A 25,452-nucleotide genomic window follows, 5' to 3' on the forward strand; every position below is an offset into this window, starting at 1 on the left:
TTTATTTTTAAAAAATACTTACATTTTTTATTATTTATGTCATTACCATTGCTAATAAGATAAATAATAAAAAATACTATATAATCAAATTATTTTTGTAATTAAGTTCATAAATATCAAATCTGTATAACAAGAAATGCTTGTACATTGGACTGTCCTTTTAATATATGACACATTTATCTGTCATCTTATATGAAAATGTGATATTTCTACAACTTAATTTCTTTTAAATATGCAACATTGTTCAAAATTCAATTCAAAAGAATAATTGATATATACATACATACCAATCAAAATAGACTTAACTTTCATGTTGGATGGACTTCTTTTGCCATCAGATGAACATGCTTCTTTGCATTCTTTAGAGTAAAAATAATTAAAAAAATAATTATTTTATAAGTAATAAGCAATTTTTATATTTAGCAAACAATTAGTTTATTTTTGAGAATATATATTTAATATTTGATTATTTTTGTTATTTTTAAAATATTTTAAAAAATTATTTATCATTAGTATCTTTTAAAATTATTTTTGTTAACAATATAAACTTTCAAGTATTATTTTAATAGTTTACTATTTATAAGGCTGGCAATATATGTTTTATCCGCGCGTATCTAACCCAAACTAATCCGTTGGGTAAGGTTGTCTACCTAACCTCGTATCTAACCCAAACTAATCCTTTGGGTATGCTACTGGTAGGGTATGAGTTCATATAATATAAATTATGTATGTAGTAAAAAAAGTAAGTTTGAACTCACAATATTCCTCTTATAAAAATTTGAAATAACCAAAGTAATGTTCCTATTCAATCTTTCTCTTATGAAAACTTGAAATAACCACTAAACTAGTTGATAATCATATTATTTGTAATTTTATGTTGGATTTCTTTAAAATTTTATTATTTTTAATTTTAATTTGAACTTAGTTTTTTTTTTATTTTATTAATATGTATGAAATTTAAAATGATTGAATTTTATATATTTTTATTTTTCTGCGAATAAAATCAGGTAAGGTAAAGTTTATAACTTTAGAATGCGAGTAAAATTAGAATTGAAAAATTCTCAACCCACGAACAGGTGGATAGAGTTTTAAAAAAATTTTTAACCCACAAATAAAATTAAGATAAAATTCAAATCATACCCTATCCTACCCATTACCAGCCCTAACTATTCAAAAAAAATTATTTCTCCATCCAAAAAACCTACTTTTTTTTACTGAGGAAAATATTTTTTCATAATTGAAAAACTTTTATAAAATAATCAGAAAAACAGGAAATAGTTGCCACAGAAAACAATGCATGTCTTGTATACAACATCACTGTTATCTGCAATCTGCATGTACCATCTTTAGCCTACAGCTTCTAAAGTTTACAGGTTGTTGTAAGATAGAAAACCTGAACATTTGAACAAAATGAAAATTTACATTCCAATGTAAAAAAAATTGAAAAAAAGAGAAGTCATTTTGGTATAAATCAAATTCCTCCATTACAAATGACCATTCCCCTCGTGCACAACAGTGGTTCTTTCATAACCAAATGACATCAACAAAAATGGGGGCCTTGCTTGCTTCTCTGCATTCCATGGCATATGTGAAAATATGTGTGTTAGGGTTACTAAGGAAAACATTCAGCTTCACAATAAGTTGCACCATCAAATATCTAGCTGATCAAGATCAATCGTGTTTGCGGAATTTCTTATCAGATCCTTCCGAACATCCACCTATTAAAAAGAAAATCAAGAAAGAAAGATTACAATAATAGAAGTTTATTGGTGATTCAACTATGGAAACCGATTCTCTTAAACTTTTACATGACTTTGTTCCTTGTGATCTGTCATCTCTCTACTGATTTAAAAGGTGGAATCCAAACAATACATGAGATATCCATATGAAATAGTAAATAAAATCTAAGAGTAGTCAAGCAAGCAAGTCATTCAAGCAATTTTAAGATTGGAGGTCATGGCAACAGGGGATATTAGTGACATTACCCGAGTACCCATAAGAGATGAAAAAACAATGTTCGCTTCAGCTGCGTCCTCAACCGTTAATCGCTTCAATAGCCTGCGTTCTGGATCCATGGTTGTCTCCCATAATTGCAAAGGCATCATCTCTCCCAGCCCTGGATTTATAAACACGTAAAAGAATGTATATTACCTCAAAAATTTTCATAAAACAATTTATTCCTGCAGAAAGGTTGGAACTTCATTGTTGAAACATCCAAGTCATATCAAGTTCAACAAATAGATTGCATAAGCTTCAAGAAACTGATAGTTTTTTATACCGTGCAATTCTTCAAATAATACATAATAAATTTATTCTCTTAGTTCTTTTCAGTTGCTATACAAGCTTACAAACAGTTGTAATATACAAGAAGCATGAAATCAACATAACATTTCATCGTACCTTTGAACCTTTGAATGGTGTATGATGCATTTGGAGGAAATGTTTTTCGAAGTTTTTTAAGGTCTGCATCATCATAGCAGTAGTTTACTTGTTTTCCCCTTACAACCTGTTTATTTCAGTAGAGAGAGTTGGAAGTTAGCTTGATTGTATCTGATAGAGACAGGGAAGGCATTACATGAAGCAAAATTCTAGGCACACCTTATACAGTGGTGGGACACCAACATATATACACCCTTCATCAAACAAAGCTCTCTGCAATAAAGAAACAATGAATCAAATTTGATAAGTTTATTTACTTTTTTGTTCTCAAGTGAGATGGGTTTTATTTTTCTGAGGTGAAGTAGATTTCGCAGGCATTCCCTACATATTTACCTGATATCTAAAGAAAAATGTTAGTAGTAGCGTTCGAATGTGAGCACCATCTACATCAGCATCAGTCAATATAATGATCTTATGATATCGCAGTGCTTCCATCTTGAAATCTTCTCCCTGAACCAACAAAAACATAAGTTTAGTTAAATTGATGTATAATGGTTGATGATTCAGGTGCAAATGAACAACCATTTTCATTCTGATTTACTAGTTTTTATTAGCATTTCAATCAATGTGGACTTTATTTGTTTTGATTAATTTACTTTTCCAATTCAGTGTTGAATTCATTAGAGATTTGACTTTCTATCAGATGGTTCGCAATTACTTTTGGTTCCCCTCTTAACTTAGACATTGATATCCAAAGCAGTTGTGGCCTTGCCTAATTCTAATATACCTTTATATCTGTCTTCGATTTCCTGTTTCAAAAATCTTTTCACACTTAATATCTATTGTTATTTAGTTTTATAATAGTGGCCTTCCAACTATTTGAAGACTGTCTTCACAATTTATGATTTAAACTTTAAGGTGTTTGCTCAAAATTAATCTTACAAGATTCTAATTACAAATAGCTAGCACTTTCTGGTGTTTTCACTTTTTGGATAAAAGAAACAAAATGTCATAATTGGGGCAGGTTCAAGTTAATTATTGAAGAGCCTCCATGAAACTGAATTTTATACCGCATTTACATGAAATGCAATACGTTCCGGTACGGGAACAGGCAACGTACGCAGTACATGTTACACCTTAGTTAAAATATTTTATATGGAAAATCTACTTATCGCGTTCTGATACACAGATGAATTGTGAATTGGTATGTCACCTAATTAGTGAATTTATGTAACTGTTATACTTGAAAAAGATCTGTTACTTTATTTTTCAGAGCATTTGTTCTTCTCTCCTTTACTCATTTTCTTTAACTCCTTCATTAACAATGAATGAATGAATGAAACAGGAAAAGTTTTAACCTTCACTCCAAGGCCAAGACCGAGAATTAGATTTTGGATCTCTTCATTTTTGTACATTGCAGCTTCATCCCTCCTTTCAATATTCAGAATCTTACCTCTTAGAGGTAGAATGGCCTGCACCAAATACAATTTGATGGATATACACTTAAACAGCTACCAAAAATTTGAAGGAACAAAAAAGTTTCTATAAATGTAGCACCAATATATATATATATATATAACAAAACAACTGCTTACACATGTCAGTAAACAAAGAATTCAACTCAGTTTAATTTCAGCTCATATAGTTGGCCTATGCATTTATGTTCCAAGTTAAAACAATTGTTGTGTTTAGGAGCATGTTACAGATATAACAAAGCCGATCTCGAGTCTTCAAAAAAGAGTTGATCTTTGTTATTTCAAACTTTCAAGGACTCCTAACTAAACAAGGTTGAAAAATGTTTTGCATATCAAGAAGTTATAGTTTTGAAGGCTTTCTTAAAAAAATTATATACCTGGAATCGCCTGTCACGCCCTTGCTTAGCACTTCCTCCAGCTGAATCACCTTCAACTATGAATATTTCTGCAATACATGGAAACAAGCACAGAAAAATTATCATATTCGATACATTTTGAGATTAATTGGAAATAAGACCGAATTCACAACAACAATAATAACAGTAGTGATTGATAGGCTCTTGTAGGATAAATTCTAAGATGAATTTTTGTTCATTTTTAAAAGGAAAAAGTTAACTATGAGGGATAAAAATGCCGGTTGATGATATTTATTGGCTAGAAGATGCTTTTACAAATTTATCTATTTTTTCTATCTGTATTCAATTGATTATGTATACTATGTAAAAAATGTGTACATAACCAAATAAATTTTCAAGATCATTTGTAGAGATAAAAAGCAATTACATATATATATATTCAACTGATATAATGTATAGATAATGCCAAATTCTAAAAGGTTTAGATCATGGAGATATTTCTTAATTCTTATCATTGAACTAGGTCAGAACCAAACAGAACAATCTTTCAAAATTCAAATAGATCTTTATGAAGCATAATATATTCTGCAAAATGGAAGCATGCATACCACATTCTTCAGGATTTGTGGATGAACAATCAGCAAGCTTTCCAGGAAGAGATGAAGATCTTAATACACTCTTCTGTCTCACCAATTCTCTAGCTCTTTTTGCTGCAAGAGCTGCCTAATTAATCGATAAATTCATCATAGCAAAAGTTTTCTGGTTAAAATATGTAAAACAATGATATAAAGAAATCTAAACTTTTCTTTTATATATAGAGCAAAATAATCAGACTAACAAGTTTACAAAAGAGATTGCTACCTTGAAAGCATTAACAGCTTTAGAAAGTATGGAATCAAGAACATCTGGATGCAACTCCAAATGCTCCGAGAGATACTCTTGCATAGCTTGATCAACCACTTTCCGCACCTCAGGATTTCCCAATCTTGTCTTTAATAACAAAGAGAACAGTAAGAAAGAACTCAAATGAGGACAGGAAAAACTTCAATATTCAAAAGTAACCCAAAGTCACAACTATGCATTCCACTAAAGTAATACAAAGTACCTTCGTTTGTCCTTCAAACTCTGGATTTGGGACCTTCACTGAGACAACACATGTTAGACCCTCTCTCACATGCTCACCACTTAAAGTAATGTCCTTATCCTGGTAAGACAGGTAAACACTTTGTCACATCAAACACGACAAACCATCAAAAGCAACCTTAAACAAAGCACAATGACATAGATTCTGGCACTATATACTGTAATTCATAAATACAACAGGATTCCATCAGATAAAATCACAACAAGATATGCAAGGAATCTCATATTTCAGGAGAGTGAATAAGCATAACATCAAGGGAAAGAAGTGGGTGAAAAAAAATACTTGAGAAATACCTTGATAACTTTTGATTTCTTTCCAAGACTATTAAGTGTTCTAGTTAAAGAAGCCTTCATACCATCGATATGGGTGCCACCATCAATAGTGCGTATACTATTTGCATATCCCAATATAGTGTCTGAATATGCATCTTCACACCTATTGAAGAAAATAAATCCAGCATATTGATAAAAAGTAATACTGAATTAAAAAAATTGAATCATGACACAATTTATGGAACATATCTAGGCAACAAAAATCGTAAGAAGTGAGAACAATTGGGGGCTTACCATTGAAAAGCTATATCAATACTGATTCCATCTGTTTGTTTGCTAAAACTCAGAACATCGTGAAGAGCTTTCTGGAACAGGTCATTAGTTAATAATCACTTCAATAGCAATGAAGACATCTAACCAAAATAGAAAAGAAAGCAACAACAGCTAAGAAAGTAAATGAAACAGTTCAAAATGGACAATAACCACACAGTACAAAATAAAGTAAACAATATAAGACCTTATCAGTGTTAAGCCATTTCACATATTCAACCAAACCTCCAGCAAAGAAATATTCATTATATTGGATCTTTTCTGGATCATCATCTTCTTTCTGAAGTGTGATAGTAAGCTGAAAAAGATCAAGAAAAAGAGATAGTAAGATGCAGAGTTGAAGAAATCTTGCATGTTTATGAAGTGCTTCACTAAATCACTATATGTTATAATGAAAAGCAATAAAATTAAGACCTAACCACATAAAAAATATAAGCGAATGTTAAAAGAGAAACCTCAAATAAAAATGATTTAAATCAATAATTTCACCTTTGGGTTGAGGAAGGCCAACTCCCTAATGCGCCCAGCTATTGTGTTGTAGTCAAACTGAATAGCAGTGGTGAATACTGCATAGAAAAGTTTGCATTAAAGTGAAGCATACACAAGACTTTTGAAGTCTTAAACTTCAGAGTTAATAGACAAAACACAACCTACAAATGAATTAACATATAAGATTATATGAACCTTCTTTGTCAGGCCAAAATCTTATAGATGTTCCCTGACGATCTTTCTTTTCATCTGAAAGCACAAGGCATGTCAGAGTTGTTATTGGCTTTCCACGAGAATACTTTTGCTTGTATTCTAATCCATCACGCCAAACTGTTACCTCTAACGCCTGTGAAAGTAGATATCAAACAAGATTGTTACAGCGACGGTATTATTTGTTAATATCTACATCTAGGTCAAAACGCATGGACAAATAAGGATGTTCCAAAGTGAGTGCAAATGTGATTCATAAAATTATGCATCTCAAATCTCCACGCAAATCTCAACAGAAGATTGAACTGGAATTTTTTTATTTTTTTTTTAGGTAAAACTGCTAAAGGAAACATACCTCAGACAAGGCATTGACAACCGATAAACCAACACCATGTAAACCTCCTGAAACAGAGTACCCACTGTTGGCCCCGCCAAATTTTCCACCAGCATGCAAGACCTGATAAGTTTATAAGACAGTATATAATTGTGTCAAATTGAAAATAAGCAAAAAGATCAATTATAACATGTTAAAATGTACTGCAAAGGATAGCTGAAACTGCTAGACAGCATAAGGCGCAAATTTCAAAACCTCTGAACTTTATCTTTACGGAACTATACAGTGATAAAGTCTGTTCATAATACATATCTAGAAAAATGAGCAAGTCTATTGTCAAAATATGCTATATAACGATCAGATTCGCATCTCATGTATGTTATACAGTAAACAAAACAGATAATCAGGATAGGGAAATAGCTTGATGTGCCAATGGCGTTAAAAGGGCAATAGTTTAATCCCTTCCCTTGAGCAATTGGACAATATGTTTAGAATATGAGATCTGTACCAAGCAGAAATCAACTCCAATTACTCAACTAAAGTTCGAACTTCAATTGGAGTACTGGAAATCAATTCTTTGATACAATAACATAACAAACTCAATTGGAATTTAAATGCATTGTATCAAAAGAAGCATGTAGCCTAGACCCTGTGGACATGTTCAAAGAATAGTCATATGCATTGCAAACTTAATATTCAAGCATATGGAACAATACCGTCAACACTGTCTCCAAAGCCGATTTTTTTGTAACTGGATGTAAGTCGGTAGGAATCTGCATTCCACGAGTGAAATTAGTATGTATAGTTAAAAGCTCAAAATCACCCAACAGATAGTAAAAGTAGCTCAAATAGCTCAAAAGTCAGATTTAACTTTTCAAAATGGAATTACTTATTACAGTAGAAGCTTCAAGAGCTAAAAACATTGAAAAAGATGTACTGCAAATTTTAGTAATTCCATATGCACATTATCATAGCATAGTTCTTGATTAATATAGAAAGCAAAATCAGTATACTATGTACAACTAAGATTTATGAGTCCAAATTATACATCTAAAAGGACAACTGGACAAGTTTCAGACTTCAAATTAACAATGCCTACTATCATGGTTAAAGAGCCTTGTGAGCACATAAGGTTAAGATATACTGTCATTCAGAGCAATGAGAAAAATTAGAAACAAAGCATACCCCACGACCATCGTCAGTTATGCTTACAGAACCATCCGATTGTAAAACAACATCAATCTTGGAAGCAAATCCAGCTTGAGCCTCGTCAACAGCATTATCCAAAATTTCATAAACCTAAGATGCACTCTGGTTCAGTCAGATAAAATACACCACAAAACTATCAAAACTGCTACAAATATGAAAGTAAAAAGACGATACCAAATGGTGCAACCCACGTGGGCCAGTGCTTCCAATATACATTCCAGGTCTTTTCCTAACAGGATCCAAGCCTTCAAGTACCTATGGAAGTTACAAGTTACAACTATATTAAGCCTGTGCCACTTCCAAAGCATATTTGGTGAAGCAACCCACAATAAGTGACAAGAAATACAGGCACTCAATTTTCTTTTCAACACAATAATAGCACATATCACTTCCAATATGCAGTTAACTAGTTTCATTAAATTGCATTATTAATCCAGATATGAACTAACTAAAGAAATACCTGAATTTGATCAGAACCATAAGCTTTTGAACTTTCGCTCTTCTGAGAAGTTTCAGCTGCTGAGAGTGAAGACATATACGCCCTTGGTGTGACACCATTTTGCACCAAACGGAAACTAGGCAACTTTCCCAGCTGCAAACTCACCCTATTAAAACCACAAAATCTCTCATTACTTAATGTTACAGTGTTAAAACGCAAAACGAACCAACCCCTCATTGTTTAAATATTCAGCAAAACAAAGCAGAAGAAAAGGGCATTTAGAAAGCATTAGTTGGGATGTTTTTTCCCAACAAAAAAAAAAACTGCGATTTTTTTACCATTAGCAACAAATTGGGGTACCAAGTTAATTGATATGCAAAAACATGTAAAGAAACAGAAAAAGGGGTACCTGGGTTTGAAGAGTGAAGAGTGAGGGGTGGAAAGAGAGAAAGACGAAGAGAGAGTAGCAGAAGAATGGGGAAGTGGATGGAAGTGAGGAGAAGATGCGGAGAATAAGCGAGAGGAAGCCATGAAGAAACGAAGAGTACGAGGAGGAGGAGGAGGAGCTGGGCGCAGAACAAAGAGAAGAAGCGCCATCACTCACAGTCACAGTGACTCTGTTGCGTTCTCTGCGTCATAGAAATCAAAATGTAAACATAAACAATTTTTGGAGTTTGGACCAAGGATGTTGTTTTTCCCTCCTCTCACTCTTTCTATCTTCAATCTTTATTTATTATTTTTTCCCTCTATAAAGCTTATAAAATATAAACCCTACATTTTATTTTAGCGCATGTCACCTGTTTGATGTTTTTCCCTCCACAAAACATGAGCACCATTTTTTCCCTTAAAAGTGAAAATAAGGTTGCGTTTTACTCCTTATCTTAATTAAGGTACTTATATTAGGAACTCCAGACCCAAAAATCTAATTTTATAATTTCATTTAATGTCAATGAAAATAAGTGTTATTTTATTCAACATTTATATTCATTAACTTCTGAAAATTTTAACCGAATACTATTCTTATTTCCACTTATTAAGAACAATTTCCATTTTAATCACACCCTTTATTTAAACTCCTAGAACAATTTTCAACAATCAACAATACCACTCCCTTAGAAGAGTTTAGTGAGCAGTTATTTTGATAATGTGGCTGGCTATAATAAGCAAAACTTCAATCAAATTTTTGGACGGAACCATTTCATTTTTGGAGTCCAAATGACACTCGAAGCAATATGAATTAACTTTGAGGAAGGCAAGAAGCCATGTTCAGATACTTCCATACATCAAGTTGAACCATAAATTCTAAATTTCCTTTCTAATAACAGTATACAAAGAAATATACAAGGTAATGGTTTCCCTGAAAAACACAATGCAAGGTCCCTTCTTTACACACTACCCCCCGAGACAGCCAAAAAGCTTAAATAGAGGAAATACGGAAAAGGTAAAAAAAATGATAAATCAACAACTCTATTCAGCACAGGGGGTAAGAATTCAAATAGATAACCCCTTTAGTCTCGTCATTCTTGCACAGGATCATGATCACAGCGAGATCGATTTGGTTAGAAGTTACGTGCACTCCTGAAACATAAATTGAAAAGTGTTGTGAATGAATTGCAAAAATGAAGCAACACTAGCAGAAAGGCAATGTCCAAAATGACCTAGGGCATGTTCTGATAAAGGCAACATCCCAAATCCAGTACTTCATAAATCAAAGCTTCAATAAACTGAAAATTATGCTTTTAAGTGTCAGCCTCTCTATTATCACCTTACCAAAAAACTAGACACAAAGACCCTCTGTTTCCAGTATCAAATTGTCTCAGGTATAACCTATTGTACTGTAATACATTTGTAACAAGAGGAGGCTGCTACCATTCATAAGAAATTCAACAAGTTGTCAGAAATCCATAGATTACTACAGGTTCCTTGCAATTTCATAATAATTTAAACAGATTAATTGATCATCAATGATGAGTGGTAATCATCTGGGTTCTTGTAACTCAGCAAAGCTTATCCTATCCGTTCATAGTTATAACAATGGTAAGCAAAAAACCTTAAATTTCTGGGAATAACCACAAGAATAAGAGAACACTATCATATCAGAGATAGAAAACTGACCTGGCAGAAATTGAATGCAAACTATGTACCGAGCCCCTAGGAGCACTAGATCGCCGCGTCCTTTGATCATTTTCCTTGCTAACCCGCATAGCAGCCACCTCCTTTTCCATGGAAGCTACTTCCCGACGCATTTTTTTGGCTTCGACTTCCATAGCTTTGTTCAATGTATCAACCTTCTTCGCCAACATCTTACAAGCGTGAAACAACAAAATGAATTAGGAGATAAAAATGTTGAATCAGTAATCTTATTTAAGAAAGCAGATATGAGACCTCAATTGCATCATCCTTGTCTTTGAGAGACTGATCTTTCTCATGACAAGCTTTCCTGAGAGATACAACCTCCTTTTGCAGCATGTCATACAGCATTCCAGAAACATAATCTTCATGTTCTGCCTTAGTTTTTTCAATCTGAATGCCATTTGCACACTCTTCCTGCGTAGCAATTGTCTCATTTGTGATGGTCTGATCACTGGTGTTGGTTCGCATGTTATCTACCTCATTTGTATCTGTAGTTCGCCTCTCTCTCTCCAGAGATCTACTGCCACCATCAAACGATCTAGAAGAATGTTTTGTATGCTTTACTAACAGACTAGCACTATTTGATCTTAGAGACCCTAACTTTGGACTCAAGTTTTTCCTGGATAGATGTCCATTAGAGGAGGATAACATGGGGCTCTCACCACCACCGAAAGACTGACGTCGCGAATGCCCACTCACAATATTTCTTCCATCTAATATAATTTTAGAATTACCATTAGATGCTTTAATCCTTTCTTCCAAAACTTTGAAGCGCAATTGATATTTATCCTGCGAATCAATTGATGTGTTATGAAGAGACTAATAAAGAGAAATAAAGAGTTTGGAGTAAGTAATTAGTAGAACCTATATAACCTTCATTTGTGCTTCTGCTTTTGCAGCACGCTCAGCTACAGCCAATTTGTCACGTAGTTGTTGCATTTCACCCTAAAACGTAATGGAAAGTAATAAAGTTTATTAAAAAGAATAACCTATATGAATAGTGAGTGCACAGCCAACGCAGGTCAGAAGGTAAGGGGATATATAGAATAAAGAATACATCCTGGTACTCGCACTTGAGTTAATGATATGAAAACCCCAAATTGCCATACCTACTATGTTTGATCACGAATAATATTTCACTTACCCTCTTTAGTCTTTATAGCAATAGCAGTTAGTGATAATATGAACTTGGCATCACATATGCATATGATATAACCACAATGATAGCTAAGAGTAGTGTCATATGGTAATAGTAAAACTAATACATTTCTTGCACATACACTTGTTCTGCAAACATCAGTCAACTTGAGTATTTTACCAAAAAACACCCACATAAGTAAAGGACAAAGCAATAGGAAATTTCAGAAGAATTTACACTTTACATGCCTGAAAAAATCTTCTTTCTTCTAGCCACTGCTTTACAGGCATCACTTTGTCATTAGCATCTTTCCACTCATTTGCTACTACAGTGGCAACCCTGTTTGCAGTAACTTTAGCACGAGCTACTTCCCGCTCCAATACTTTCCTTTCCTCCTACGTCAATATAAAAGGTTAGAACTTATATGCAGATTAGAGCTTCCGCATAAAACTTATATTCAGTAGAGAATGAATACGAAGAGTGTCAATAATTACATTCATCTCTAGCATTTTTCGCTGGTAATCACGGACAGCATTAGCAGCAGCCCCACCGGCCAACACAGCCTCTTCGAGCTCACGAACAGTTTGTGTTAGCTTTTCAACTTCCGCAACCTTTTGCCTATGCATTTTGTCCAGTATTTTGTTCTCCTCCTGACATAAGAACATGAAATAGTAAAATACTTCATTAAACATTGCATGCCAATGTTAAATACCCACGTGAAGAAAACAATAAGAATGAGGGGAAAAAGGCAGTTAAGTTAGTTAGAAAAGACAGTGGTAAATAGCTCCTTTGCCTTTTATTTACAGTTGAAGAATGAAAGAAAAGAGAGTTGAAGATGAAAATAGAGTGGGATCAGCTGATGTAACAAATAGGACAGCTGGAAAAATTAGTGGGGAGAGGTGAGTGAGGGATGAATTCTGTTATAGGAGAGAGGATTGAGAATGTATATAAGAGGCGTGAAGGGAATCACTAGAGGAAGGAAAGATTTAGGGTGGGAAGGACCTTAGGAGTGTGGTAGCCTCTCCAAGGCTACCTTATTCTCTACCTTTCAGTACTTGGTTCTTCAATTAATTCATCACTCCAGCGCCTCTGTTTCTTATCCACTCTCTCTTCTATAATTCTCTTGATCTCTTCTTACATCTCCTGTTCTTACTCTGTTGCTACTGCCTAACCTTACAGCCACTCATTAATTATATAAACCATCTACCTTCAGACGAACATAAACATAAATGAAAAAGCATGAAGAACCTGGCATATTTCAATCTGTTTCATTAGCTCTTGGTTTTTATTTTGCAAATCATCAACCAGAGATGCTTTTGCCAAAGCAATCTGAACAGTTCTCTCAGCTTCAAGAAGTGCAGCCTCCTTTGATTTGGTTAGCCGGTCCAGTGCTCTGTTGTCATCCTGCAACTTTGCCACCTACAAAACAATAGAAGTGCATGTAAGTAACTTGATTCTGATTATGGAGCAAGATATCCATAAGATAATGAATAACAGAATAAACTATCACCCAATCCAATTGAATGAAAATAATAAATTTCCGAGTTACCCAGCAAAATGTACCTCGGTCCTAGCAAGTTTGAGCTCTGCCTCCAGAGGTGCAATAATGGCTTCAATAGGTGGCATTTCATCATCTTTTTGAGCAGCATGAACCCTTCTAAGTGTTGCTTCTGCAGCAAATTGTGCAGCCAATGCACCCTTTTTCTCATCATTGATTTTTTTTATTTCAAGGTTCTGTCAAACAGAATACATCAATAGTGACTGGAAATAATGGCAATTGAGAAGTGGAATAACGTTAACAAGGCAGCAACTACTGTAAATAATGGTAATACCTTACTTTCCAGAAGAGCTTCAGTTGCTTTTAGCTTTTCATCCGCTTTGTTCAGCTCATCAGTTAGCTGAAATAATTAAATATAAAGGATGACATACATATATCACATCGCAGAAACTTACCCCGCAATTATACTTGGAGTTGGATAATCTAATAAAATGGATATTTATAATAATGCATTCTTTTGCTTTGCAAAAATAATGTGTAGTAGTTGACTGTTTCCATGAAATACTAAATCATGAAAATCACATCAGGGTGCCTAGGTTCCTTGTAGTAAAATTCAGAACTACAATAAATTATAATATATACCAATACATTGGACCTTGTAATTTCTTTTGTACAGGTATCTTGATGAGACTAATTTACTAGTCGGGTATCAATTGAAATGAAAAAATTATAACATATGTTCTGGATACAGATTAAATTAATGATTATTAATGTAATCTATTTTTGTGCAGCTGCAGGTATCTCTATGAATCTTAGCAATTTAAAAGAATAAAAGAATTGCTCTGCTCATCATCCTCCACTTGCAACAAGTACAATCCTCAAATTACAAAGAATACTACGATTGCATGCCATTTGGAGAATTTACTAGCATGAGAATGGGGAGAAGGAGACGAAGAAGGTACCTCTTCGACGGCCTTTTCTCTAAGACGCTCTGAATTCCTCAAGGACTTGATTTCCGCGAGAGCCTCCCCCAACTCTCTATCTTTCTCTGCAAATGACACAACAAACAAATCAGTAAGACGACCATTTTCACAAATTCAATTTTAAAAAACCAATATAAAATATTACTAAAACTTCGACAAATTTATTCAAACCAGATTGAAAATTTAAAATGAGACCATTGCCATGAATAAAATAATCCATACATAATCTAAAACAAAAAAAAAGGGGAAAAATACTATTCATGATTTCTGACTTCGTAATTATCCTGATATTCGTCATTTTGCTAACCTTTTTTTCTCCCTTCAAAATGAACTATAATCGTGTAATAATTTCTATGTTGGGTGCATAAAAAACTCTATAATTTGAGAGATGCAAAGGGAAAGAAAAAAACATATATCAGAAGAAGAAAAAAAATGATTCTGTCAAGTTGAAATGTTGAAACATGAAATTCAACCGGCATTTGCATCGAATTGTGCATGAACCGAATACTGGAGAGTAAGAAGAAGAAGGAGGCAAAATGACCTCGAAGCTCATTGTCGAGGCGAGTGAGCTCGACGCGAACTGGATCGGAACCGTGGAGGAGCGTGAGGAGGTCATCGACTTCGGAAGGAGGGCGGAGCGCGGCGGCGGCGGCGGAAGAAAGCTTCTTGGTTCGAATATGAGTAGTGCTGGCCATCACACGCAGCTCACAGATCTCTAGCGTCAATGGCAATGGCAATGGCAGCACCACCACTCCACTCTAATCCAATCCCTAACCTAATCACTTGAATTTCGAAAACAATAACCCTAACCACAATTTCAATTTCAGAAAAATCTCTGCGTGTGAGAGAGAGAAAGAGAAAGAGTGTGTCAGAAAGAGAATAACTGCGTTGGTGTTACTTGTTATCAGTTATTATAACAGTTTCCCAAGCACAGAAACAGAGGGAAGCCGAGTTAATCATACTTAACTCATTAAGCTTAACAGTTAACAAGGATTTATTAGTAATTTTCTTTTGTTTTCTATTTCTTTCCTTTTAGATACTGTATTTCATGATGGTGACTGCCAAAGCGAATATGCAGATTAACGAAGAAATGTTATCTTATTTCCCTTCTCTATTATTTGTTAATTAAATTAAATTTTTATTTTTTAAATTGAAAATATTTTATTTTTTATTTTTTTCTTTTAATTTCGGATCTTATCAATATGTTATGAAATTATTTATTCAAATTAATCATTATTTTAAAATAAAATAAGTATATTCCACTCGTAAAAATGTTACTGTAATTAGAATAAATTGAATTTATGTTCTTATAAAATATGGACCAACTCATAACAACTTGTACTACACTCCATTGATGTAGGATGGTTTCTCTTGTTTATTGGGTTAGATTTTCCCAACTAAAATTGCATTGATCCCTCGCCTATTTGAAGCATTGCATTTTTCTGTTTTGACCCCTCGCCAGTTTGAAGATTACATTTTTTTTTTTTTGCTATATATGAAAAACCACAGTTTTTTTAATATTATAGAGGTTTTAACTTTTACATGATGACCTTTTATTTATGGGGGAGAAAAAGCACCTATTTATCGTTCAAAAATTTATTTAGGTGATAAAATTTTATTAGTACCAATATTCTGTCATGATAATTTTATTTAATTCCACCATTAATTATTTTTGTTGGACTCCATTAAAATTTAGTTGATGTGTTAAATGTCACGACTATACGTACACGGTATAACACATGGCATATTCAACACGTGTAATATGAAACATTACTTTATAATATAATATTTTTCATACATGTAATATACATCATGTAAACTTACTATACATCACTCAATTGAACAATGGAATATAAATATATGGAAAGAATAACGAAAATAAAATTTGATATAAAAATTTAAAATAAAATATCTGTACAGAGTCAAATTCCAAAACAGACCATACTTCCTTGTTTACATCCATAATAAATGTTATAATAAAAACGTAATTAGGAAGCAAAATAAGGGCAAAAGAGGAAGAGAGAAAGCGAGTCACAAGCGCACATGAAATGTGGGAAGCGTGACGTACACGTGTCAATGTCAGGACAAATTTTGAATCCAATTCTTCTCAACCCAAATATAGTGCGTCTGTTGGTCCCCTTCTTTTTTTTTTCAGATGCTTTTTTTTTTCCTCTCATTATAACTCTTTTTTAAAATGATTTTGAGTTTTTGACATTAGATATTTAAGTTGTGGAAAATATCTTCTATTAAATTTTTTTTCCGGATACTTATTCCTTAATTTGATTTTATTAATGGTGAAAATTTAGGTGAAGTTGACTTCACGTGAAGTTGATATTTTAAAGCCATTAAATAATATAACTAATTTGATTAAATTTTCATTCAACAGCTCTTAAATATCAACTTCACGTGAAGTCAATTTCATCTGAATTTTCACCTTTATTAATAAGGAAATAACTGAAAAAAACTGATTTTATTATTTTAATTAACTATAAAAATAAATAAATTCATATCATAAATCTTATATTAAAAGCTAACAAGTTAGTTGCCAACAAACTATAATCCAAATGATATACATCGTAATTTTGAGTCTCATTTCTAATTTTAAGAGAAAAAAAAGTTAACAATATATTTTACAGGATTATACATCAAAATTAAACTCATAACAAAAATATTAGATAAATAATAGTAGAGAATGCATAGATGATTCAGCCATGGAAGTGTAGAGCCCACAGGTGATGGGGAAATCTGATTCTGATTTCAGAAGTGAAATCCAAACTTTGTCTCATACATTCGTATGATTCGCTTCCCACGCATGTAACGTTTACGAGAAATGAAAATTACGATTCGAACTCACTCGTGTACATAGAAAAAGACTCGTTAACCCTTTATACTCTATTATTTATTGCCCTCTCCTATGCTATCTAAAAATTTGGTCTCCAATTATTAAAGAAGGTTAAATAATTAATATTTAATTTAAAGGTATAAAATTTAATTAATTTTAAATAATATAAACTAAATAAAAATAGATATCAAGTATCAAACACTATAGAAGTGGTCTATTTATTTTTATTTATGCATTTTTGTGCATTTATGTGTGTATATATATTATTATATTTTATATTAATAGCTCAGATTTAAAATTTAATATTTAAAAGTTAGAATTTAGGATTTAGAAGGTAAATTTTAGAATTTAAAAAACGATACCTACTTTTTTCGAGCACATTAGCATTTGATATATATATTTTTTGGGATTTCTGGTGGAAATTTAATGGGCTTGCCCATTACAAGATTCCAAATGTTTTGGAGTATTATATAAGCGGGAAAAAAAAAAAAGAAAAAACATTGAATTATTTAGTGGATAATGCACCAATGTTAATAAACAACAATAATAACAAAACATGAATGCTTGCGTATCACTCTAGTCTACTTGATAATCAAGTATTATAGTTTAACTAAATGTTAAGATATGTATTTTTCTTTTATGCAAAATTGTAGTATTTTCTATTAAATTTTCATGGGTGTTATATATTTTGTGGATACTTAAAACTCACCTCCACTCATATATTGGTGACCAGAATCTAACTAATTGAAGGATGGAATTGAATGATTTGACTCAATTCTCTTTTAACAAACCTAACCATGTTAGAGAGAATCTGGAATACCTTATGGCTTGTTGCTTTACATTGCTTGATTTAGAATGAACAAATATATGCTAAGATTCTATATTCTAAATCTAAAACACACACTTTGCAAAAATATCAAGGTTCTATTTCTATAATACTTTTTCAGTGACCACTCAGAAAAAAAGTATTCGTGTGAAAATAATAGTCCATCAGATAATTTGACCTGTTTGACTAAATTATCATCTTTACAAGTATTCACCTGTATTTTGAAGTTGCTAGACATTTTGTAGCACCAACAATTATATAGGCATGGATATTTATTATTTACATAAAACAAAGTTGAAGTCCAAATTTATGGTAAATGGAAAATTGTCATTATAACAAGGATAGTAGATAAACTATGTGACTACAAATTGAGTTACTATTTAGTAAAAATTCTTTCAAGTAAAACAATAATTTAGACATACAAATATGTATATATACAAATACACCACCACTGCACACAGGTCCATAGAGGATTATATGTGCATATGTTCAAACCACAAACAATGAAAAATGAAAAATAAATAAAGGAGAGAGGGGTATCCCCTCAAATAAGCTTAAATTTCTGAAGATACAATGAGAAGCTGTACCCTAAAATACACAATACTACTCTACATTTCCCCCTTCAGATTCTATCTATCAAACACCTATTAATCAAATTATTGAGACTATTTTCAAAGCCACATGAAAACCATTAAAGGGAAAGGGTTCTACCACACCATCACTATGTGGAGAGAGAGAGAGAGAGATTATAGGTGGAGAGAAGAAAAATCACATTATCTAAAGTACAACACCACAAGTAGAGATTCTAGAGATTCTCCTTTGTGAAGAGACAACAACTTCATGAAATGCAGGTGAGCCAATGCTTGAAATACTTCATTCCCTTGGTCGGGCAAGCCACAAAGAACTTAGAGCTCGCAGCCGCGAGAAATAATCACTAATCGCAAGGAGAGCTCTAGCTGATTGCCTAGTTGTCAAAATTCGAAGCATTTGTTGTAATGTTTGTTGCCGCAGATTATCAGCCTAGTTAACATGAAAAAAGAAGTTACAAGTCTATGGCATTGCATGGCATGTTTAACACTTTGGATCAGTTTTTCCTTTTAGTTTTCATGCAGGCCTATTACTTACTTCTAGAGAGGGTGAGAGCTTTAGCCCAATGATCTAAAATCATGAGTTTAATTCTCGGATACAGCCTTTTCACTTTGGTGGTAAAGCTACAGACATCTAACCTCAGGCACTAGGCGACCCATTATTAACCTATAGGCTCTCGTTTGAAACACCTTTGACCGATGCAATGAACTCGTGTTTTCTATTAGGAGGTTGCGAAGTGAGATACTGCGTGCATACTGCAAAATGACTTGCCTCAACATGCACATGCATACAAGCTGGAAATAGTCTCTCTTTCACTAAAAATGGAAATTGAGAATACACTCAATACAGGCATGAAGATTCTATGTTCACCTATTCTTTAGTTCTAGCCTCGTTACTTTGGAAATTTGGAAGTAGAAAAATGGAAAGTGGACCGGAAAACAGGTGGATTATTGAAGTTACCTGGCGAAGAAACCCTTCGAGAGTACCGAGCTTTCCCATAGCCATAGCCATTTGCCCCATATAGTTTGCTACATTTCCTGAAGAGCCTGATGGGTTGGGTGCACCATTCGCCAATGTCTCAGCAAGTGATTGCTGCAATGCATCCATTCCCTGAGACAATGCATCTTCGGCCTGCTGCGATGACTGCTGCAAGTTGTAGATGCCCATCAATTGTTGCTCGGTTAATGGCTCCAGTTGATTTACAAGAAGCTGCAGTATTGTCAATCCAGTTTAAGGTTAGCCAGCATAAAGTTTAAAATATGTCACCAAGTTGTCATTTCTAGAACAGAGAAGTTCCTTACAGATCTTGAATTTAACTACCAATGACTTTAAAGAACATAGTTTCTATCTATTTTTAATTGTTTTTCTTTCACTTCATATTTTATATCCTGCAGGGTAAGGAAGGTTATAGGTGTGGAACCATACATTGTTAAAGTAGTTTCAGAAAGCATAATAGATAGATGGTAACAACAGAGTTGTAACAATTGCCACATTTCCAATAATGTCCAAAATGGCCCTTTTAAACATGTTCTGTTTGTTAATCTTCCATTAGATTTGTAGAAAGATTTTTTACAATAGAGAGTAATAATACAACAGATCATAGAAGGTTTACTATACCTCTTTCTGTCCATAATCTAAAATGAAGAAAAATAAGTGCAAGAAATTTCTCATACAACCACCCAAGTTTAAACATCAAACGTTAGCTTGTTCATTGGGGAAAAAACTTTTATGTATACATTAAGAATTAAGATGATATTAGCTGGACATGTACGAGTATTCAAGAAATCATAATTCATAATAATGTATTACCACACGTATACTTCAAGCGTTGATCTCTCTTTTTTTTGGGTAAGGAAACTTCAGCATATTATAAACCAGGTAAAATGAAAAATCATTAAACAACAGTGTATCACAATACGAGAAATCCTCACTTTAAGAAGCTCGGATGAGCGAAAGCCTCCGATCCACATGAAACACCTCTCAGCTGGAGTCTTCCACATCCCTGAAAGAATGTGGAAAACATCGGCTTTTGCAGCAATACCTTTGAGCCTGAAGATGTCATCAAATTGCGTCATGAAATTGTCGACAATAGTACGAAGTTCAATATCTCCAGCATGAGAATTTATTGCAGCCCTTAGCTCATTGGTTTGCCTATTATGCTCTTCCAACCATCGTGCATACTCTACGTCAAAAGCCATAGCACCTACAGACCAAGAAGATTAACAAATATGACTTATGGTTAGAAACACATAATAAAAGCTCCTGAAAATATACAAAGAAAACATATGCATTGCACAAATTTAACAAAGCTCTGCTTCTAACTATGCTTAGTACAATTTTGGCATAAGAAAATTTAGTCTCAAATAGAGTGCTTTTGCCAAAACCGCACAAAGCAATTGTTACCATGCCTCGATTGCTTGATACAATATCAAAAAGGCCTTCTCCCAGTAAAAGCTATACATATAAGCTAATTTGAGGACATTAAATTCTTAATTGAATGTGAAGCCATACATTAGCAATTAGAGTAAAAAAGCAGAACATTGTCAGAAAATTACTACAAGTTTTAACTATACAATTTCCAAAAGTAGTTTAAATACCATTTCCACTCATTGAATGGGTCTGATCTCCTGAGCTTGAAATAAATATTCCCTGCAAAAGATTAGTGACCAAATTCTATTATGTAATGTTGTAATTTCATTATCGATGATAGTTGGCAAAGGGGAGGGGGCACAAGTATCAAATTTTGAAAAGGAGATGGTAAATAAAGCGAACAACCAAACCTGCTGGCGGGCTCGCTGCAGCTCCTGCTCAAGTTGGGTCAGTTTCAGCCTACTGCTCTCTAATTGTTGCACATATGCCTGATGAATGGAAAGAAGAATTAGAAAAACAAGAAAAAGTGGCATGTAACAAGGTCAAATATGACAAATTTAACAGGTCTAAATAATAGGACAATGATGTTATAAGCAACTTGCCATTATATTAAAGAGGTTTTAACAGAAGGAACCATTTTATAAGGTCATAAGATAAATACAAAAAGAACCTACCTTTTTCCTCAACCGGCTTTTTCTGGCAGCCTCACGATTTTGAGCAAGCCGCCGTAACGTCTGAATGAATACACAATAACCCAATCACTACATAGCAACAAAACCATGTATTCCTTAAAAAAGCAAAACCTTATGTAAGAGATGAAAACTCACATACAGTTGTTTTCATGTGAAGTTGATAGTTGAGAACCGTTAGATGAGAATTTAGTCAAACTTATCAAAACATCTAGCAGTTCTCAACTATAAACTTCACATGAAGACAATTATATGTGAGTCTCCACCTATGTAAGAAAGTTATTGTTAGAACCTTTTGATCTGCTTTATCTTTTGATCTTTCACTGGATTCACCCCTTTCGGGCTGCAAAGAAACACCAGAACCATATTTCACAGTAAAAAAAAGAATGCAGAAAAATTATTCTTAAATGTCACATCATAACTGACAAGGGATTCAATTAGTTAAACTCCAGATGCAGAAAAACTGTATCATGAAAGCAAAAGAATTACCATTTGATTTTTATCTTCTGTATCATCTGTTGAAGTATCTGTCCTAGGGCTTGCATCTGCCATGTTGGACTCTCCCCAGTTCTCACGATGACCAGCAGATGTCGAAGCCAGATTTGGTTGCGAATCCTTTTGTAATGACAACGTTTGAGAGCCAGCAATTGCTGCAGATATGTTTATATCCGAGTTTGCAATTGACTGCATCTTATATGTAAGATAAGAATGTCAATTGCAGCAATTCACAGTGCTTTTGGATTGATATTTATTCTTGGAAACTCATAACTGCGTAAAAATAAGAAATTACCTTACTTAAAGCACCAAATTGAACATCAGCACCTAGAGCTTGGCTATTTGATTTCAGTTGAAGTTGATTAAACAGTGGATCTGAAAGATTAAAGAAAGGGGGGGACAAAAACAAAAAAGGGTAATAGAAGTTTGATTAGGTACCAACAGCCAACAGCCAACAAAAGAGTTTGCAATTCTATCATTATGTTCTCCCCCAAAAGAAGAGTTTTCTGTGAGTAAACCATAATATTTTGCTTTCATTTCTAGTAATTTCATTCCAACAACAATCCTACATCATTGCTTTCAATGTCATACTTGAGAAAACACATATTTCTTTAGGATAAATGAAAGCATATAGATTTTATTATGAATTAGTAAAGTAGAAATCAATGAATGCCTATGTTAATTATAACAATATTGGAATTTGAGACAACCATAGGAGAAAATATATTCATTTGGTTTCTAATATAAATTGTATATTGTTAGGCATAGATGGTAGCAAAAATCACCAAGAACCATACCAACATCTTACAAAACAACTGAAAGTAATATTGCTCCTCAGTATATAACAATCTAGTTAGTACAGAAGCCTAACAAACAAGCATTAAGCACTGACAACAAAGTGCTGCATAAGAGAACAAGCACCTTGGCATGTCATACAAATGTGATTCGACAGGATATGATTCCTGTCTCAAAAACACAACATTGGCATGCATAACAATATGCAATGGAAGTAAGAGTTTCAAGTTACTCAAAACACAAGCAACATACTTCTGCTAAGATTAATGGCATCCTCAACCCGAAATCCTAGAGACTGTTCAAGGTTTCCAAATTCAGAAATTCGAGAAGGAAGAACATTAGTTGCATCAATGCCCCTGCAAAACCAAAATCATCACAACGTTACAACAAGCTAGTAAATGCATATCCAATTATCTCACAAGGTCCAGAAAGCCAAGAAACTAATTATGGCATCCATGTTTCCATCTCTCAAGAAGAAAAGTCAAAATTGAACACAACAAGGTCTAAAATCAAATTCAAGAGAATATTTAAAAACCAAAAAGCATAACAATCATTTAAGCAAAGCTGAAGCCAGCACCACATGTGCACACACACAAGGGAGAGTGCATAGTTTCAAGAATTGAAATAAATTGTTATATTCTGTTTCAGTAAGGATCAATTATATAATATTTAAGGAAGTGAAAGGGTGTATTTGTCACCACTAAGGAATCCCCAGCAAAATACAAAGTAAAATCAAATATACAAAGAAACTTATGGTCATCTTCATTCTCCAAGCTTTCCTCTGCACAGTTGCACATAAGGCCTAATTTCGACATCTCAGTTCTCCCAGAACATAACCAATTTCTTCTACTCATTCAAGAGTTATACCAGAATAGCATAATTGCCACCATCAAACCACAAAATTGAACCTTTTGACACCAAAACCAATTACCAGAGCAATCAATCAATAGTGAAATTATCATTAAGCAGAAAACAAAAGAGAAAAGAAGGCCTGAAAGATTTACATGGAACTAGAAGAAGAAGGCATAGGAGGTGGAGGAGCGTAACTTGGCATCCCGTTGACAACGTTGTTACTGTCCCCAGTGCTGCTAACGTTAACTGTTCTAGCTCTACTACCCATCAATAACCATGCTCAGCTCAAAGACCATCTTATCTTCGCACAAAACCGCAATCCAAGGATGCCCCTCAACTATTTCACAAAGCTCACAACTTTAGTCAAATCCCACAAAAGAAAAAGCTTTAACTCAGCTAAAAATTCTTCAACAAGAAAAAACCACAACTTAAACATGCTTCTCTGATCAAGCTAAAATTCCAACAACAATCAAAACAGAACAGGTCAACAAAATTGTTGAATAACATGAGCAACAAAGTAAGACTTCTGAAGGGGAAAAATAGTAAAATAAAAAAACATAGCATCATCTCCGTACAATCCACTTGAAAGTTGAAACAAGGACAAAACTTTGAAAACAAAAGAGAAAAAAAAAATTAAATTTTGAAAATTAAAATTGAAGGCCCACCTCCTAAAAACTAAGCTAAACAACACAAGCTTGAAAAAGAGAAGCTCCCCATGCTTGGTATTGAAAAGGGTAAGAACAAAAAAGCGATCTTTGCACGAACTCAGTGGGTAGAAATTGAAACTCAAAAAGAAGAGGAAAAAAATTTTTGAACTTTACACATACCCAGAAGAAGAAAAAAAAAACGATGGAATAATAATAAGCTCTCTCTCCCTCTCTCTCTCTCTCTGTGCAGAGTGCAAACCCTAACCAGTGGCAAGTTGACGATAAATACCGAGGACTTTTTGACTTTTTTGGATTGAATGACTGGAAATGGCACCTTTAATATTTTTATTATTTTATTGTTAAACTATTAATGATGTTACACAGTACAATTTCGTGTTTAACCCTGCAAATAAAAACAAAAACAAAAACAAATCATGATTCTTTCAATTTTAATTTTATTATTTTATTGCTTTTACCCACATATTCAAAGAGGAGAATCATGTCAGCAAGTTGATCTTTTCTTTTCGGTAGCAATTATTATTTATGATTATTATCATTGTTATTCATTCATTCATTCATAATATTAATATTAAAATTATTATTTTATGATGATAGCAGGGGGTGGAAAAGAGAGAAAGAGAGAAAGGTATGGTGTGTGTGTGGAAGAAGCGTGACGTTGAGACCATTCCAATTTCTTGCATACGTCGCTTTCGTCTGAAACTCTAAAGCTCCATTTTTACACACTAAGCTTTGCCTTTTTTAAATTCTTCAAATTTCTGTTAACTTTACCGGTTTTTTATTTCCTCTTTATTTTTTCTCTTTTTCTTATATCTTCGAAATAAATAATACTACATATTTAAATTTTTTTATGAATTAAATCTAATCAAATTAAATAATAAAACTTGAAATAATACTGAATATAACTGATTTTTATTATGTTAAACTAATTTAATTAAATT

At 33.3% G+C, this 25,452-nt stretch overlaps 3 protein-coding genes across 9 annotated transcripts; all 3 read right to left on the reverse strand.

Annotated features, from left to right (window-relative positions):
• Positions 1-1,278: 1,278 nt before the first annotated feature.
• On the reverse strand, positions 1,279-9,501 carry LOC112695931 (DNA gyrase subunit B, chloroplastic/mitochondrial). Its single transcript, XM_025748469.3, has 21 exons — positions 9,047-9,501; positions 8,659-8,803; positions 8,373-8,453; positions 8,175-8,288; positions 7,706-7,762; positions 7,011-7,112; positions 6,641-6,791; positions 6,446-6,522; positions 6,144-6,254; positions 5,921-5,991; positions 5,648-5,789; positions 5,316-5,414; positions 5,072-5,200; positions 4,819-4,933; positions 4,232-4,299; positions 3,738-3,851; positions 2,773-2,889; positions 2,599-2,652; positions 2,401-2,506; positions 1,986-2,116; positions 1,279-1,718 (listed from the first exon to the last, which is right to left on the reverse strand). Exons 1-21 carry the CDS (start codon positions 9,232-9,234, stop codon positions 1,650-1,652), a joined length of 2,241 nt encoding a protein of 746 aa, XP_025604254.1. The 5' UTR covers positions 9,235-9,501; the 3' UTR covers positions 1,279-1,649.
• A 352-nt stretch (positions 9,502-9,853) lies between these two features.
• Positions 9,854-15,408, reverse strand: LOC112695932 (microtubule-associated protein 70-1). Its single transcript, XM_025748470.2, has 11 exons — positions 14,931-15,408; positions 14,369-14,454; positions 13,741-13,806; positions 13,472-13,642; positions 13,157-13,327; positions 12,403-12,558; positions 12,157-12,303; positions 11,644-11,715; positions 11,023-11,559; positions 10,753-10,940; positions 9,854-10,215 (listed from the first exon to the last, which is right to left on the reverse strand). The coding sequence occupies exons 1-11, from the start codon at positions 15,082-15,084 to the stop codon at positions 10,197-10,199; spliced, it is 1,767 nt and encodes a 588-aa protein (XP_025604255.1). The 5' UTR covers positions 15,085-15,408; the 3' UTR covers positions 9,854-10,196.
• A 3,028-nt stretch (positions 15,409-18,436) lies between these two features.
• LOC112695933 (transcription factor TGAL1) lies at positions 18,437-25,109 on the reverse strand. Of its 7 annotated transcripts, none has more exons than XM_072197983.1 (13): positions 24,674-24,754; positions 23,999-24,183; positions 23,737-23,902; positions 23,247-23,350; positions 22,495-22,574; positions 22,194-22,388; positions 21,997-22,047; positions 21,690-21,749; positions 21,426-21,503; positions 21,243-21,294; positions 20,577-20,848; positions 19,606-19,854; positions 18,437-19,077 (listed from the first exon to the last, which is right to left on the reverse strand). In XM_072197983.1, the coding sequence occupies exons 6-13, from the start codon at positions 22,254-22,256 to the stop codon at positions 18,931-18,933; spliced, it is 972 nt and encodes a 323-aa protein (XP_072054084.1). In that variant the 5' UTR covers positions 22,257-22,388; positions 22,495-22,574; positions 23,247-23,350; positions 23,737-23,902; positions 23,999-24,183; positions 24,674-24,754; the 3' UTR covers positions 18,437-18,930. The 7 variants fall into 7 exon arrangements, with proteins under 7 accessions (XP_072054084.1, XP_072054083.1, XP_025604260.1 ...); XM_072197982.1 differs by having other exon boundaries at positions 24,512-24,748; XM_025748475.3 differs by lacking the exon at positions 23,737-23,902 and having other exon boundaries at positions 24,512-25,109.
• Between the last annotated feature and the right edge of the window lie 343 nt (positions 25,110-25,452).

Source organism: Arachis hypogaea, chromosome 6 (genome assembly GCF_003086295.3).
Source record: "Arachis hypogaea cultivar Tifrunner chromosome 6, arahy.Tifrunner.gnm2.J5K5, whole genome shotgun sequence".
NCBI classification, from domain to species: Eukaryota; Viridiplantae; Streptophyta; class Magnoliopsida; order Fabales; family Fabaceae; genus Arachis; species Arachis hypogaea.